The sequence below is a fragment of the Phoenix dactylifera genome, chromosome 4, assembly GCF_051530095.1.
Source record: "Phoenix dactylifera cultivar Ajwa chromosome 4, Ajwa_hap1_PhDact_Kaust_v1.1, whole genome shotgun sequence".
NCBI lineage: Eukaryota > Viridiplantae > Streptophyta > Magnoliopsida > Arecales > Arecaceae > Phoenix > Phoenix dactylifera.
The window spans coordinates 52,936,606-52,950,547 of record NC_143193.1 but is presented as its reverse complement, the minus strand read 5'-3'; the positions used below and the strand labels follow the sequence as shown (position 1 = coordinate 52,950,547).

The 13,942-nt window shown below is 38.8% G+C and overlaps 1 protein-coding gene and 1 non-coding gene across 2 annotated transcripts; both read right to left on the bottom strand.

Moving 5' to 3' along the window:
* Positions 1–665: 665 nt before the first annotated feature.
* On the bottom strand, positions 666–737 carry TRNAP-AGG (transfer RNA proline (anticodon AGG)). The gene has a single exon. It is a non-coding gene; the product is annotated as a tRNA-Pro (tRNA).
* Positions 738–871: 134 nt separating this feature from the next.
* Positions 872–12,482, bottom strand: LOC103714318 (uncharacterized). The gene is made up of 6 exons (XM_039133267.3): positions 12,162–12,482; positions 8,454–8,539; positions 7,587–8,369; positions 7,056–7,268; positions 6,851–6,975; positions 872–1,186 (listed from the first exon to the last, which is right to left on the bottom strand). Exons 1-6 carry the CDS (start codon positions 12,162–12,164, stop codon positions 1,110–1,112), a joined length of 1,287 nt encoding a protein of 428 aa, XP_038989195.3. The 5' UTR covers positions 12,165–12,482; the 3' UTR covers positions 872–1,109.
* Positions 12,483–13,942: the final 1,460 nt, after the last annotated feature.

The following is a 13,942-nucleotide window of genomic DNA, read 5'->3' as shown; positions in this document are numbered from 1 at the left end:
AACGTAAAAGGATGTTCCTTCTGCCCTCTGTTTTCCGCTATAAAAAAGTGCTCTCCTTCTCAGATGCTCCCTAAACTTTTCTTGACGAAAAGCCAATACCTCCTAGTCCAAGTTTTGCCTTTCCCCAATTCCTAACCTTCCAGTACTCGTAGCATTAACTGAAATCTAATGCAAGAACGTAGAGCTACAAGACATAGAATAAATGATTTCATTTTAGCTTTTCCCAAAAGGCAATGAAGGACAAAAGAATCCATCTTTGTACAAACAGAAAACCTCACCCCGTTTCTCTAATTCCGACCGACCCAGAACAGCAAATTTGGCAACTCTTACCGGACCGTCCACGTCCCCTCCTGTGATCCAAAAAGAAAACAATCGAATCCATGGAATGATCCATTTTCCAAGGAAAAAAGCCCAAGAATTTGACGAACACCTAAACAATGATTCCGAACACTAAAAAAAGAAAAAAAAAATTAGAAAGTAGACGACGGGAAAAATCGAGAAATGATCAGAAAAGAAAGGATATCAACTCTTGGATTGGCCCCGTCTGGAAGAGGTCCCAATTGGGAAGGCAAAGGCTTCGATTGGTCCCGTCTGGAATAAACGCGGAGAAGGAGAGGAAGAAGGATGGGCATCGGGAGGAGGACGGGGAAAAAAAGGAAAAACCGGGGGCATTCCGAGAATTGAACTCGGGACCTCTCGCACCCTAAGCGAGAATCATACCACTAGACCAAATGCCCGTTTGGTAACGAAATAGGAATCAACGTTCTAATAAAACTCAGCAAAAGGAAAACTAAATTTACACAGTTACATTCCCAAAAAAAAACTACACAAGGATTGTCCTGCGTGTTCACAATTCATCGCCAGCATCATATGCGAACTTAGATCAGAGCCATAATAAAAATTCCTGTTAGAACGATAGTCGCAAAAGTTCAGAAACTGTATTGGGTACAAGAAAGCTTTACAGCTTCCCTCCCCACGCTAGATTATACATTGAAAGTCCTCCACTCGTATTGGAAACAATGATGAGCACTTCCTAGTGGATTGATAATGTAACTGCTCTCTTGAATGTACAGCGACAGGAATCTTCATCTCCAAAGTCACCTTTTGCTTCAACTTGCTGGTGCACAATGGACTGGAACTTGCCTTCCCTTAAACACCCCCCACAAATAGAAACTTCCTTGGAATCCTACAATAAAACGTAATATGGTTAGCTAATTTGAAAGTGGTAGGCGAAAAATCAAGTGTAAAGCAAGTCTAGTCAAATAAATATATGTTTAGGCAAGGGGCACAGATTTTTTTTGGGAAAAATACAATGTAAAATTTTTTTTCCAAAATAGAAAGGAAATAAACATGTTTAGAGAACATGATGCCTCAAGTGCATAACATGTTTAGAGGCTTGGCTAATAACTGGTTAGAAAAAATCTGACTAATTTAACGCTTTAAAGGCTTGGCCATATCACAAATCTGAGAAGTAATAAAAAAATATTAATACTTTAAAATATATAATGACAAGCATATTCTTGGAAGGAATTACTAGCTGAGTCCTTCATTATGTATCAAAGTTTTGAAAACTTTCAAAAATAAGGTAGAGTAGGCCAAAAGCCACCTAATAAAGCATATCATAGCCATACATAACATGGTAAGTTATTAATAATATGCAGCGATATAACACTAGCAGATAATTTAATAAAAACAATTTCTTCAAAATTAGAAGAATACCTTGTAGCCTTTCACATGATTAATCTTTCTTGTGAAATATCACAATACTTTTTTCTCCACTATCATGATAATCATCAAGGCTTATATAGAATTGCTCTATATTCAGCACAACTATTGCTATTACTTGCACCTACCCTAGATTCATTGCAGGTTTTAATTAAGGATTGCCGAACCGGTCTCTGACCGGGTCGGTTCATGTATGAAAACCGGTTCCGCCCCCTACAAGGCCGAAACCACAGTAATTCCGACCAAAACCGGCTGGTACTGGCCGAAACCGATCGGTTCGCATCGAGTCCGATTAATTTTGCCACAGCGTGCGCATTGTGGCTTTTTGGCCTGCGTGTTCAGCTATAAAAGCCAAGGCCTTCTCAAAATTGATTCAAGCTATCCAAAAAATTGATTCAGGACAAAGAGAGCGTTCTTTTCTTTCCAAAATCCACAAATAATATTGATTCAGGCTATCAAAAGGAAGAGCTAAGGCTAATTAGGGTGTGATTTCTTTTTCCTATCTTCTTCCTTTTTTTTTCTAAGGAGATTTGAAAAAATAGCTCAAAAATTATAAAATAAGAGGAGATCATGCCAAATTTTTCGATTTGGGCTTGATTTCTTATATGTTGTAAATCTATGGATATGTGTATACTGACAATGCAAAATTATCGTCCTTGTATTAATATTTTTTATAATTTTAAATAATTGATAAAGTGGTATACTTGATCAACCCGGTGTAGAAATGGAGCCATCAAGAAAAAAGAACCTCCCAGTGCGTGATATTAGCTGGGAGCATGGGCAAATGCTGGAGGGCCGGCACTAGTGGCAATGCAACTGGTACGACCAGCAGTTCAGGAGAGGAGGGGTAACCAAGTTGAAGCAACGTTTGGTTGGTAATTACTCCGATGTAGCTACTGCTCCAAATACCTAAAACAGGTTCGACTGCTGATGAGAAAGAACCTCGCTAATTTCAAAAAAGCGAAGAAGAGGGCTGGCAGAAAAGAGGAGGTGGAATGCCGAGCGACAACGCCACCTTCTTATTACTCCAGAGAGTTAGAGGAGGCTTTCCCTCCAGATGACGAGACACAAATTCAGGCTGCCATTTAAATAAGCCTGGATGATCAGTAGCAGTAGGAGGAGGCAGCCAAGTATAGGGCTTGATTTGGGCCCTCGTTCTACAAGTCAAGCTCCGGTCCTGCGAGAAGCAGGCAAGATCCAAAGTTGTAGAGGACCTCAGTCAGGGAGGATGTTAGCAGAGGCGGTGGCCGAATTGAATCTATCCTAGGTGCTTTTGGTAGCCAAAAGAAGTCATCCAGAAGAATTCCACCAAGAGCGGAAATCAATGATTCAGATCTGCATGCCTTTTCTAGCAAAGAATCGAAGCAGGAGGGGTTCACTCAATGCTGAAGAAGAATAAGAAGAAGGATATATGGCAAACTATTGGATCTCAGTTCTACTTCAACCACATTCCAACGAATGTAGCAGACAATACGAATTATAGGTCTGTCATTTTCTCTATACAGGTTGCCGATCCTGGTGTAGATCCTCTAGACCCGAAGAACATTTACAGTGAGCTTCTAGACAGTAATAAGAAGGTGCTAGAGAAATGAATTGCCTCCTATAAGAGCAAGTGACTAATATATGGATTGATTGCGATACGTGATAGTGGGGCCAGTTCTACCAGACAGAGCATCAATTTTCTGACATATTGTGATACGAAGACTTTATTCCATAAATTGGTTGATGCTTCGGATCGGGTGTACAACTCCACGTACATCCTCTAACTTATGGAAGAGATGATTGATCAGATAGGAGAGAAGAATTTTGTGCAGGTTGTCACTGATAATGAATCACGGTATAAGACCGTCGGAGAGATCTTGATGGAGCAGTGGCCACATATTTTCTGAACCCATGTGCTGCACATTGTGTCGACCTTATGTTGATGAATACTGCGAAGATCTGTAGGTTGCAGCATACGGTGGAAACAACACAAAGCATCACCGGGTATATTTATAACCAAACCTAGGTCCTTTCACTAATGAGAAGGTTTGCATGGGAGAGAGATTTTGAAATCAGGAGTCACATGGTTTGATATCAACTACGTTGCACTTGATAGCCTTCTCGAGAAAAAAACAGCCCTACGTCAGATATTTGTCAATGTCGAATGGCAAAAAAGCGGATATGCCCAGCACAGCACAGAACAGAGCAGGATCGAAAACTTGGCGACGAGGCAGAATTTTGGCAATGGGCCATTGGGATAGTGAAAGCTATCAAACCATTATATGAAGTGTTGCGGACTGTGAATAGCGAGAGGTACCTCCAGACAGGCTTCCTATATCACATGATGGAAAGGGCAAAGGCTCGGATCATGGAGGCAAATCCAACCTATTCCCAAAAGTAAATCGACATCATTGAGCGGCTGTAGGACTACCAAATGGGTAGGAACTTGCATTTAGCAGGTAAGCAAAAACATTGAAAATTAGACTGCTTCTATACTTGTATAATTTTACTATGACGATCTCCTCTATGTGCAGCATACTATCGGAACCTCCGATTCCAGTACAACATACCTGAAATTGGTAATGGATGACGAACTTCTGGCGGCTCTGCATAATGTCATTTACAAGGAGTATGATCTAGAAGTTGCGACTCTATCTCTAAAAGAGGTAACTTAACTTTACTGGCATATGTAAGTATATCGGTATCTTCTACTATTAACATAGTACAACGCGGTTCTTTTTCACATAACAATTTATTTAAAAAGGGCAGCAACAGCTTTAAATAGCTAGCATCTGTTGTGAGTAAGACAACTATGAGTCCAGATATGTTACACATTAGGAGGACATTCACCTAGCATTAAATGGTTATTAAAATGTAATAATATTTGTTTTTCTTCAATGTTTCTGCAGCTGAATGGTGGACTCATTTTAGAATGTTCGCAAAAAATCTCAAGCAAATATCTACCAAGATTCTCTCCCAAACAATCTCCTCTAGTGGCTGTGAGCACAATTAGTCCACTTTCCCCATCATCCATAGCAAGCTAAGGAACTGTTTGACACAGAAGCGTCTCAAAGACCTTGTATATGTCCACTACAATCTGCAGTTGAGATTAAAGTGAATTCAGAAGGAAGTGAAGCTCAAGTATGAAGATCTGATTCATAGAGCTTTCATCGATGATGACGATAATCCTATGATCGGCCGATGGCCAACAGCAGGAGTAGAAGCCTGACGAGCCAGAATCGCCTCCACGACCGGCCATCTTCATAGCCAGCGAGGCTAGAGTCGATGCAGAGCAATGGGCTCAGAGCAATATTTCACGCATTCCTACAGCTGATCAGCCACAACCATATGGAAGCCAGTCACCTACTTTTTTCTTGCTCGAGACATCCTCTTTAAGAGATGATCAAGAGATGCTCAGACGAGAATATTACGGTAACCGATCGACTCGGTCAAGAGAGCGACATAGTTAGGCAGAGAAGGGCACGAAAGGTAAGAAGGCAGCTACCCAGCAAACCAAAAAAAAAACAAAAAGCCCCAAGGGAGTGTCGAGTCCAAGAGCAGCAGCGATGACGGTTCTGGTGGTCATGGGTCTGCTAGCCATAGAGGGAGTGGAGGACAGAAGACCACTGCTTATAAGACAGCCGAAAGATGGTCTTCAATATACTGGTGAGTCTCAGTTTACGCATGCTACACAAAATAAAAACCATGGTACACAACCTGATAGAGAGCCCGCGAGGATACGATTGTATATAGGAGACGGGCTTCTCAAGGTCGTTTAGGGGGACACGATACAGTTGCAGATGATCTCGCACGTGGAGTAGGATTCATGGACGTATCAGATTTTGAGTTGTATACTAAATTCTATTATCCACAGCTACATACAGTCTATGACTCATACGGATACAGATATGGTGCGTCTGAGGCATATTCTGGTGGCCATTACCTTACGCAGCCCGGAGCATCTCACGGGTCGGATTTTGTTACTGGTATATTCAAATGGGCCCCTCCACAACCGTATTTCAACCAGAAGTCACCTCTCAGAACCAGAGCTTCAGTGAAAGATCCAAAAATGCTTATAGCCCAATGCACGTTCTTTATGGGATGAACATACAAGACTACACGCCGCTTGGATAAAGGGATGGGTTGATGTGCCTCCTGATTATGCTGATAATCCAAATATCTACGAGATGCATCGCCACTCGATCCAATTTTAGATATCATTATATATGTTTGTTGGACTTTAAAAGTATATAATTGATTATATCTTGATTTGAAGATATTTTATATTGTCTATTTTATAATTTGTATCACTTTAAAGCAATAAGATGCATCATCTAGCTTAAACCAGATTCATAGAAACATCAAAAAACATCAAAAAAATATCTAAAAAATATCAAATGATACTTAAACTTAAAGAAAAAGTTTGAAAGAGAGCCCCATAATGATAATTGATTCTGATATTTGAGGTCAGGCTCCTATTTTGGCAAACAAAAGAGTTTGTGTTGATACTCAATCTCGTCGCCTTTAGGTCTCTAGACATGTGTTCTTTCCTAAAAAAAATAAAAAATAAGGACCAATAATTGCCGAACCGGGCCAACCAGTTTGATTCAGTTCGAACCAGGTGCAGACCAGTACGATCCCGGTTCAATCCTTGGTTTTAATATAAAGACCTGCCTTTATGCTAACTCTAGACAAGTCGATTAAAACCCGCTCTATTAGGGTTGGGTTGGGTCATACTGATGGGGCGGATTAAAATACCACCCGCACTAGAGATTATCAAAAACCTAGGCTATTTGCTATCCTCATCAAAAGGAACAATTGAAAGAGAAGATACATACATGATTATTTTCATCAAACACAAACTAAACTTTTTTATTTTTATTTGTTTCCCAAAAAAGAAATAAACGACACTTAAAATCTGTGCTCCTGATAAGCAAAAGTACCATTTTCTTATGAAAATATTTATTGTTCCTAAATAATTGTGCACAATTTTCATAAGAATTATTCATGATAAGATTTTTATCTATACTTTTGGATTTCTTATTTCACTACACAGAAAAATGTAAGATGTACACCTCAGGAAAGAAAAACATTACATGAAATTAACAAGCAGGAACACTTAAATGCTACAGTTGGTACTTACTATGGTAAACTTCTGGCAATATAATAGATGGGAAGATAAGCAGCTCAGCTTCATTCAATACAACTTTGAGCACAAGATCCTTGCTAATGACATCACACAGCAAACGATCAAGCATCAATTTTGCCCTGAAATATATAGCCAAGTAGAACTAGATTTCAGAACATTAAATTGCATTATCCTTTTGAAAGAAAGCCGATCCCAATACCTTGTATTGTGTGGAAAAAAATAAAGAGCAATGTTGCCCCCCATAGGTGGTGAATTTTTGAAGCTTCTTGGCCATGCCTCCAACTTTGACAACTTTGCCATTTGAAGCACCGGTGGCAATTTTGCTGCAGTAATGCAAACTTTCTCACATGCTTTGTTCGATAAATGTGCTTTAATAGGACCATAAGCTTCATTACAAATTTCAAAGCATCCACTGTCAATGAGGAAAAAGACATTAAGAAAAGGTACATAAGCATCTAAAGCAAATTCTCAAGTTTGCAAATATGTCAAAAGCATGGTATGTCGTACCGTACCAAACGGTACCGAATATACCGTACCGTATCAAATGGTACTAGGTGTACCGTACCGTACCTATTCGATATCAGTAGAGGTGGTGTACTGACCCTCGATAAGCCAAAAAACTCCGTACCATACCACTAGCACCAGTACGGAGTTGGCGAACCTCAAAAAGCTAATAAATAATTTAATAGACAAAGCCCAATATTTACTAGCATCCCAGAATATCACTAACCTCCAAACACAGACGATCATGGGTCGTACAAGTTCATAAATTTGACGATCAATAAACATCTGGTGACCAGAAATATTCCTTTCGACGTCATGAGTTTTGGCTTGCATCCTTGCTTGAGATTTGGATGCATTCAGAGAACCATTCTGCAACTCGTTCAAAGCTTCATCAGCAGCACTAATTTGTACTTTTGACTTGATAGCGATATCTTGAGCATTTCTTGATGATGGCAAAGCTTCATCTTGGTCCTTGGTTAAGAAAAATCGTCGACGCCTGCTTTCTGGCTTCTCGCCTTCAATAACTTTGCTAGATGAATGCCTACAATTCTCATCATCTACTTCATCTTTGGTTAGGATCGATCGCCATCTGTGTATTCTTGATCTTGACTTGTCATCCCTGACAGACTTGTTAGATGAATGCACAAGGTTCTGAATTTCCTTCTGCAGCAAACCAGCACATGCCTGGTCAATTTTTAAAGCACTTGCTACATTGGGACTGGAAGGTAGTCTGATGGACTCATGAGATCCACTTCTTTCTGTATCTTGCAAGCCACTAAAATTTTCATTCTGAGACCTCAAGCTTAAAGGGGATTTTACAGCACGTGGTGTCCCCCGATGTCCATATTCGTTTCTACAAATATCGTTATGTTTGTGTTTCCTCCATATCCTGCTGCTTCTGTGTTTAGGCTTGCTAAGAGAAGCTAATTTGTGAATCCTAGCTTTGCACTGCTCACACAACCAATGCACTTGTAGTACATCACTGTCTGGTATCTTGTCCAGGCAATATCTGGAACATCATCAGTGGTTCATCTTATAAAAACCAAAAGATACATCACATGAATTGAACATTGTGTAAAGATTGGCATCATACCGATGCTCGGCAGCAATCTTGCAACTACTGCAGTGAACTAAAAGCTCTGAGTAACCTGTAACACCACATTTCTGACAAACAGTTGCCTACAATCAAGGAAAGATAAAAATTCAGCATTCACATTGTTAATTCCTTCTATCAAATTGTTAGAAAATATCTAACATACGCAAGAGGACAAATACGATTTATGAAACAAGATATTAATGCCTGAACCTTATAGAATGCAGAGACTAGAACAGTTGTCAACCTTGCTTGAGGGCTACGCTTAAATCCAAACCATGTATTGTAAGAAACAACTGCAATGCAAGTATGGTTGTAATATGCAACAGAAACATGGATGTATATATTTAATCCTCCAAAACTAATCATACGTTTAAAATCATCTAATGCCAGACATCCAAAAGGTATGAGGCATCAAACACAGCAGTTCCAACCTTGGAATTGAATAAACAAACTTACGTTGCATTTCAATTTTTTTATACAAATATTTCCATTTTCAATATTACACTTAGTTAATTTAACATGTACATATAGTCACGCGATTCTTTAGACATGTAATGAAGAAAATTAAAGTATATTACATCTAAACATCAAAAATGAACTCACTAAACCCTATTTTCACTAAACTAAATAAAAGAAAGATCAAAACTTTGAAACAAAAAACTATACATATTTTTGGTGTACCAATATAATTCTGTATGGTATGATACGGTAGATCAGTACCAGCCTACGGATCTCCTACTGATACATGATATGACACAGTACTTAGTATAAGTACCAACAATATGTATTGAAACTAAAATCATCAAAAGAAACGAAAATTTTCGATGTGCACCAGTATGGTACCATTTGTATGCAGTGGCATACACTGTACGACCTATGGCTGGTGCATACCCATAGATATGGTTTTGGCATCCAACACTCACACTGTTGCTGGTTTCACATCAAAAGGTATGATACTGATGTAGCATCCTATTCAAATAGTATACAAGCAGCATCTAATTTTATCCAAAATTGTTCCTAATCAATTATACACTACTGTGTCTATGTTGAACCACTCGAACACATATCTCATACTTTCTTGATTTTGGTCATAAAATAAATTGCTACCTATAAGAGTCTTGGAGTATTACAATCCACTTTTTACTAATACAATCAACATCTTTTTCTTATACAGTTTGGTCAGGGGCTTACAACCTTAAGTGATTCAATGCCAAACTTTATTGGAAAGGTGTTAGTGCCATGCTTAGTAATGCTCAAGCAAAACCGTTAACACGACACTATGAGATTTTTATTATTTTAGTGAAAATAGTGACAAAAATTGAAGTACCCTTCCTTACTGCAACCCCTCTGAATCAATGTTTCACATCTTCGTATTGTCTCTATCAATTCTTCATCAATTTATCGCCCAACACAAATTCTGCATAAATCCTTCACCCTATATTTTACAAACCGTGTCCTTATCCCTACTATTTAGAATCAAACTTATGAATCCTCCTTTGCCTATTTATAAACAGGCTTTCCAAATTTTCTTTCATCTCTCTACCATGTGATATCTTGCCACATCTCTTTCCACCAAGTCCATAAAAATCCAACAACCTAAACTATCTTAATCGATCCCTGGCACTGTCAAATACAATCTCAATGGATTCTCCGACGCTTTGTCATCAATTAATCAAACTCAATCTCTTATCTCTTAGATACTATTGAAACCATAAAAGCCCAACACAGTTGTTACGGGGGGTTCCCCGAATTTAGTCCCACATCGGCCGTGTAGCGGGAAGGTCTGTGCCATATAATGGGGGGCTCAATCACCCTTCCCTAAGGAGGCGCCTTTTGTGGGGCAAAACCGTGAGGCGCCGTGAGAAGGGCTCCGGGTACGCTTGACCCCCGAATCGGACCCAAAGTGGACAATACCTTCTGGGGGACACTCTCTCTTCTGCTGCTCGGCTGGTGTGTGGGCTCTGCTGGTGATGGGGTGTAAATCCCGCATCAGATGGCGCTAGAAGGAGGGCCTCGGCCCTCCGCCTATCCAGCAAGGAGCCGACCCGGGCACAGGACCTCCCCGCTGGGGGGGCTGTGTTACGGGGGGTTTCCCGAATTTAGTCCCACATCGGCCGTATAGCAGGAAGGTCTGTGCCATATAATGGGGGGCTCAATCACCCTTCCCTAAGGAGGCGCCTTTTGTGGGGCAAAACCGTGAGGCGCCGTGAGGAGGGCTCCGGGTACGCTCGACCCCCGAATCGGACCCAAAGCGGACAATACCTTCTGGGGGACACTCTCTCTTCTGCTGCTCGGCTGGTGTGTGGGCTCTGCTGGTGACGGGGTGTAAATCCCGCATCAACAGTGACAACCTATTACTTTCACTCGTTAAAAATCCAAAATCCATACCATTTCAATCGATCCATCTCGAACATATTCAAAACAGTTCAGAAAATCTTACACAACTTATATGATCTCAAACGATTGCCTAACACTTGGTCCTGAATTGATGAAACTTCATTTTCTAAAACTTAAACTTTTGTTGAAAACAGAAAACAACATTGACTGTCTACTACTTACAAAAATTCAAGAATCCACAAGATCTTAAACAGTCCATCTCAAATGTACCTAGAACATCGTTGACAAATCACATGCATTCTATACAGTCTCTATCAATTCCCCAACACTTTGCCCTCAATCAACAAAACTCCATTTCCTCATATTAAATCCTGTTGAAGTCATAATGATACAGGATGATCTATGGACCAATCTAACCATTTTGGATAAATCTGAACAAACTGTAGAAGCAAGATCCATCACAACCAAGACTTGGTCAAGTACCAAATCCACAGGAAGCTATAACTTCTAATCCAGAAAGAATATGACAATGCAACTGAAATGGAAACAATGTGAGAGTCAAGAACTAGTTTCTACCCAAATTAAAAAACATATGAAATTTTTTAATTTTGTAATTTATACCTTTTAATTAGGAAAGAAATCTAACCTAATTTGGATTGGACTTCTTAGAAATTTTTTCATCCTATTCTAACTAGAAATGGAATCCAAAGTAAAGAAAGAAAATGGATCTCTATTGAATAGTTGAAAACTTACAAATTTTCCTCTTCTATTTAAAAAAAAGTATCTGACTCAAAAAAACAACAGTTTATAATATAAATAGCGAACATATATCATGATTTTGAAGAACGGGAATAGAAAGAGTGAAATCATAGATCATAGACTCCACTTTCCATCCACTAAAACGAGAGAAAGTAAAATTTTATTGCTCATATATTATTTGAAAATTTTCAGCAGGTTGAAACAAATCCTTCCTTTTCCCTGGCCGGATCACATAAAAATTCTAGCCATCACTAACCTACTACTTACACTTGCACATACTACAACATTTATAAAACTCTAATATCCCCAACATGTTATCGATATCGATAAGTAGATAATACTGCTGCCTCCAAAAGCCCATAATTTCTTTCACATGTCTTCCCCTACCATATCTAAACACCTATCAACAAACAAAAAAAAACACGCAAACAAAAAAGAAAAAAAAAAGACCTAGAGAATCAAAACAGCGAACCCTATCCAGATTCCACGAAAAAAATACACATTACAACTTCAAAGAAGTGCAAAACAACTTAAACCATATTAAAAAAATTAAACACAAAACAGAGAGGGAAACGAAAATGAAAGGAAAACCATTGAGCAGAAACATACCATCGGAGTTCTGGCGCGCAAGAAGTGTTCGAAAGAAGAGGAAGAGCCCAACGCCCAAAACAAGAAAGAAGAGTACGGATTCAAGAATAAGGTATCAAAAGAAATGAAGACCCGAACAGATTTCAGTACGTCTCCATGAAGAAAAGTCACATTAACCAACAAAGAAAAACAAAGGAAACAAAACGCAAGAGAGCTCAAAATAACCGAAAAGAAGGGAAGAATGGCTCAGAGAGGGGGGTGAGAAACAAAACGAAAGATAGCTCCATGACAGAGAGAGAGGATACGAAGGCAGAAAAGAGAAGCCGGTGATCGGGGAGAAATCCATCAATACCCTCGCGGCGTATTTATAGGACGCCATCGAGCGCGAGGGGGGAAACGCAAGAAAGGGAAACGGCCCCCAACTACGTCCGAGTCGGTTGCGGAAGGGCAAACTGATATGCTCCCCGATTCTATTCCCAAACTTGTCAAAAACCGGATCGTAAACCGGCTTTGACAACACTTTTATCTGGTCTAGAACTCTCTGGGGACTAGATAGGGGAGTGTCTTAGATAGCACGTGTGATTAGTTTCTTTGCTACACGTGGCTCTCGGTGAGAGACTGTTAACAGTTGTCACTTGCACCGACTTTTGCTAACTGCGGGGATTAGGGAAACGTTTCTTTTGGGGGCCTTGCACCTTTTGACTAACTGCGGGGATTAGGGAAACGTTTTTTTTTTACCAAAAGAGGAGGAATCGTTTCTTTTTTGGGGCCTTGATTAGGGAAACGTTTTCTTTTTTACCAAAAGAAAGGGAAACGTTGTGTGTGTGTGTGTGTGTGTGTGTGTGTGTGTGTGGGTGGGCTGAAACAGTCAAAAAGATCTATCGTGTCCACGGACGAGAGCGGGAATGGCTTGAAATTATAAACTACACCAAACCGCCCCTACAGAAACGGAACAGCTTTCCGGGCACATCCAGCTATTCATGGCTAAAGATTTTTTAAATTTTCTTTTTTTTTAAAAAAAATAACTGTTATATCAAGTTGTTTTCTATTATTTTTTAATAAATAAAAAAAATATTCTTCTGAAATTTATACTTAGTACATCGGCATCCAAATAATTTATAAAAACTACACGCACAACCAATTAAATTAACAGTATTAATAAAATTATTTATTTTATATAAAAGATGAAAATTACTCTTAAGGGAAAATAGTTGTTATATCATTTAAAGCTATTTTGATCATTTTAAATTTTTTTAATACAATATTTGATTCTATTTAAAATTAATGGTTTAATTAATGTTCTATTAAGTTATGAATTAAAGTATTGGATAAAACTAAATCTTAGAGAATAAGTTCAAATTTTTAAATTATTAGATGGAAGTGTAATTTATTTCTAATCTTAAAGGAGTTCTTGGACTAGTGTAAGGACTCTAAAGAACTTTTTGAGACCAGCCAATGGAATGGCCGGATGGGTCTCATGGATTAGTGTAAGGTTGTAGGATAGGGTACCATATTTAGGCACCAAATTTATTAGAAATGAGAATAAGGATAAAACAAAGTTATTCTAGTTAATGCTATATAAGATTGATTGTTACGAAGAATGGTCACGAAAATGCTAGATCTATACATGCATCTATAAATTAAATGTGCGAACAAATGTTGAGTTAGCGACACATGACACAAAATTTCATAGACAATCATATAAAAATTGATATCCATCCCCTAAATCAATTGCCATTTCATGTTTGGTTCTTCTTAATGAAAAACAATGTTTCTATTTTTTTTGTTTCATGGTCATTTTA

Excerpts from the sequence above, each read along its gene's own strand:
- LOC103714318 (XM_039133267.3), bottom strand. Across the intron at positions 8,370-8,453 it reads AAGATTGCTGCCGAGCATCG|ATATTGCCTGGACAAGATAC; the intron begins GTATGATGCCAA and ends ATGATGTTCCAG. Across the intron at positions 7,269-7,586 it reads ATGATCGTCTGTGTTTGGAG|TGGATGCTTTGAAATTTGTA; the intron begins GTTAGTGATATT and ends CCTCATTGACAG.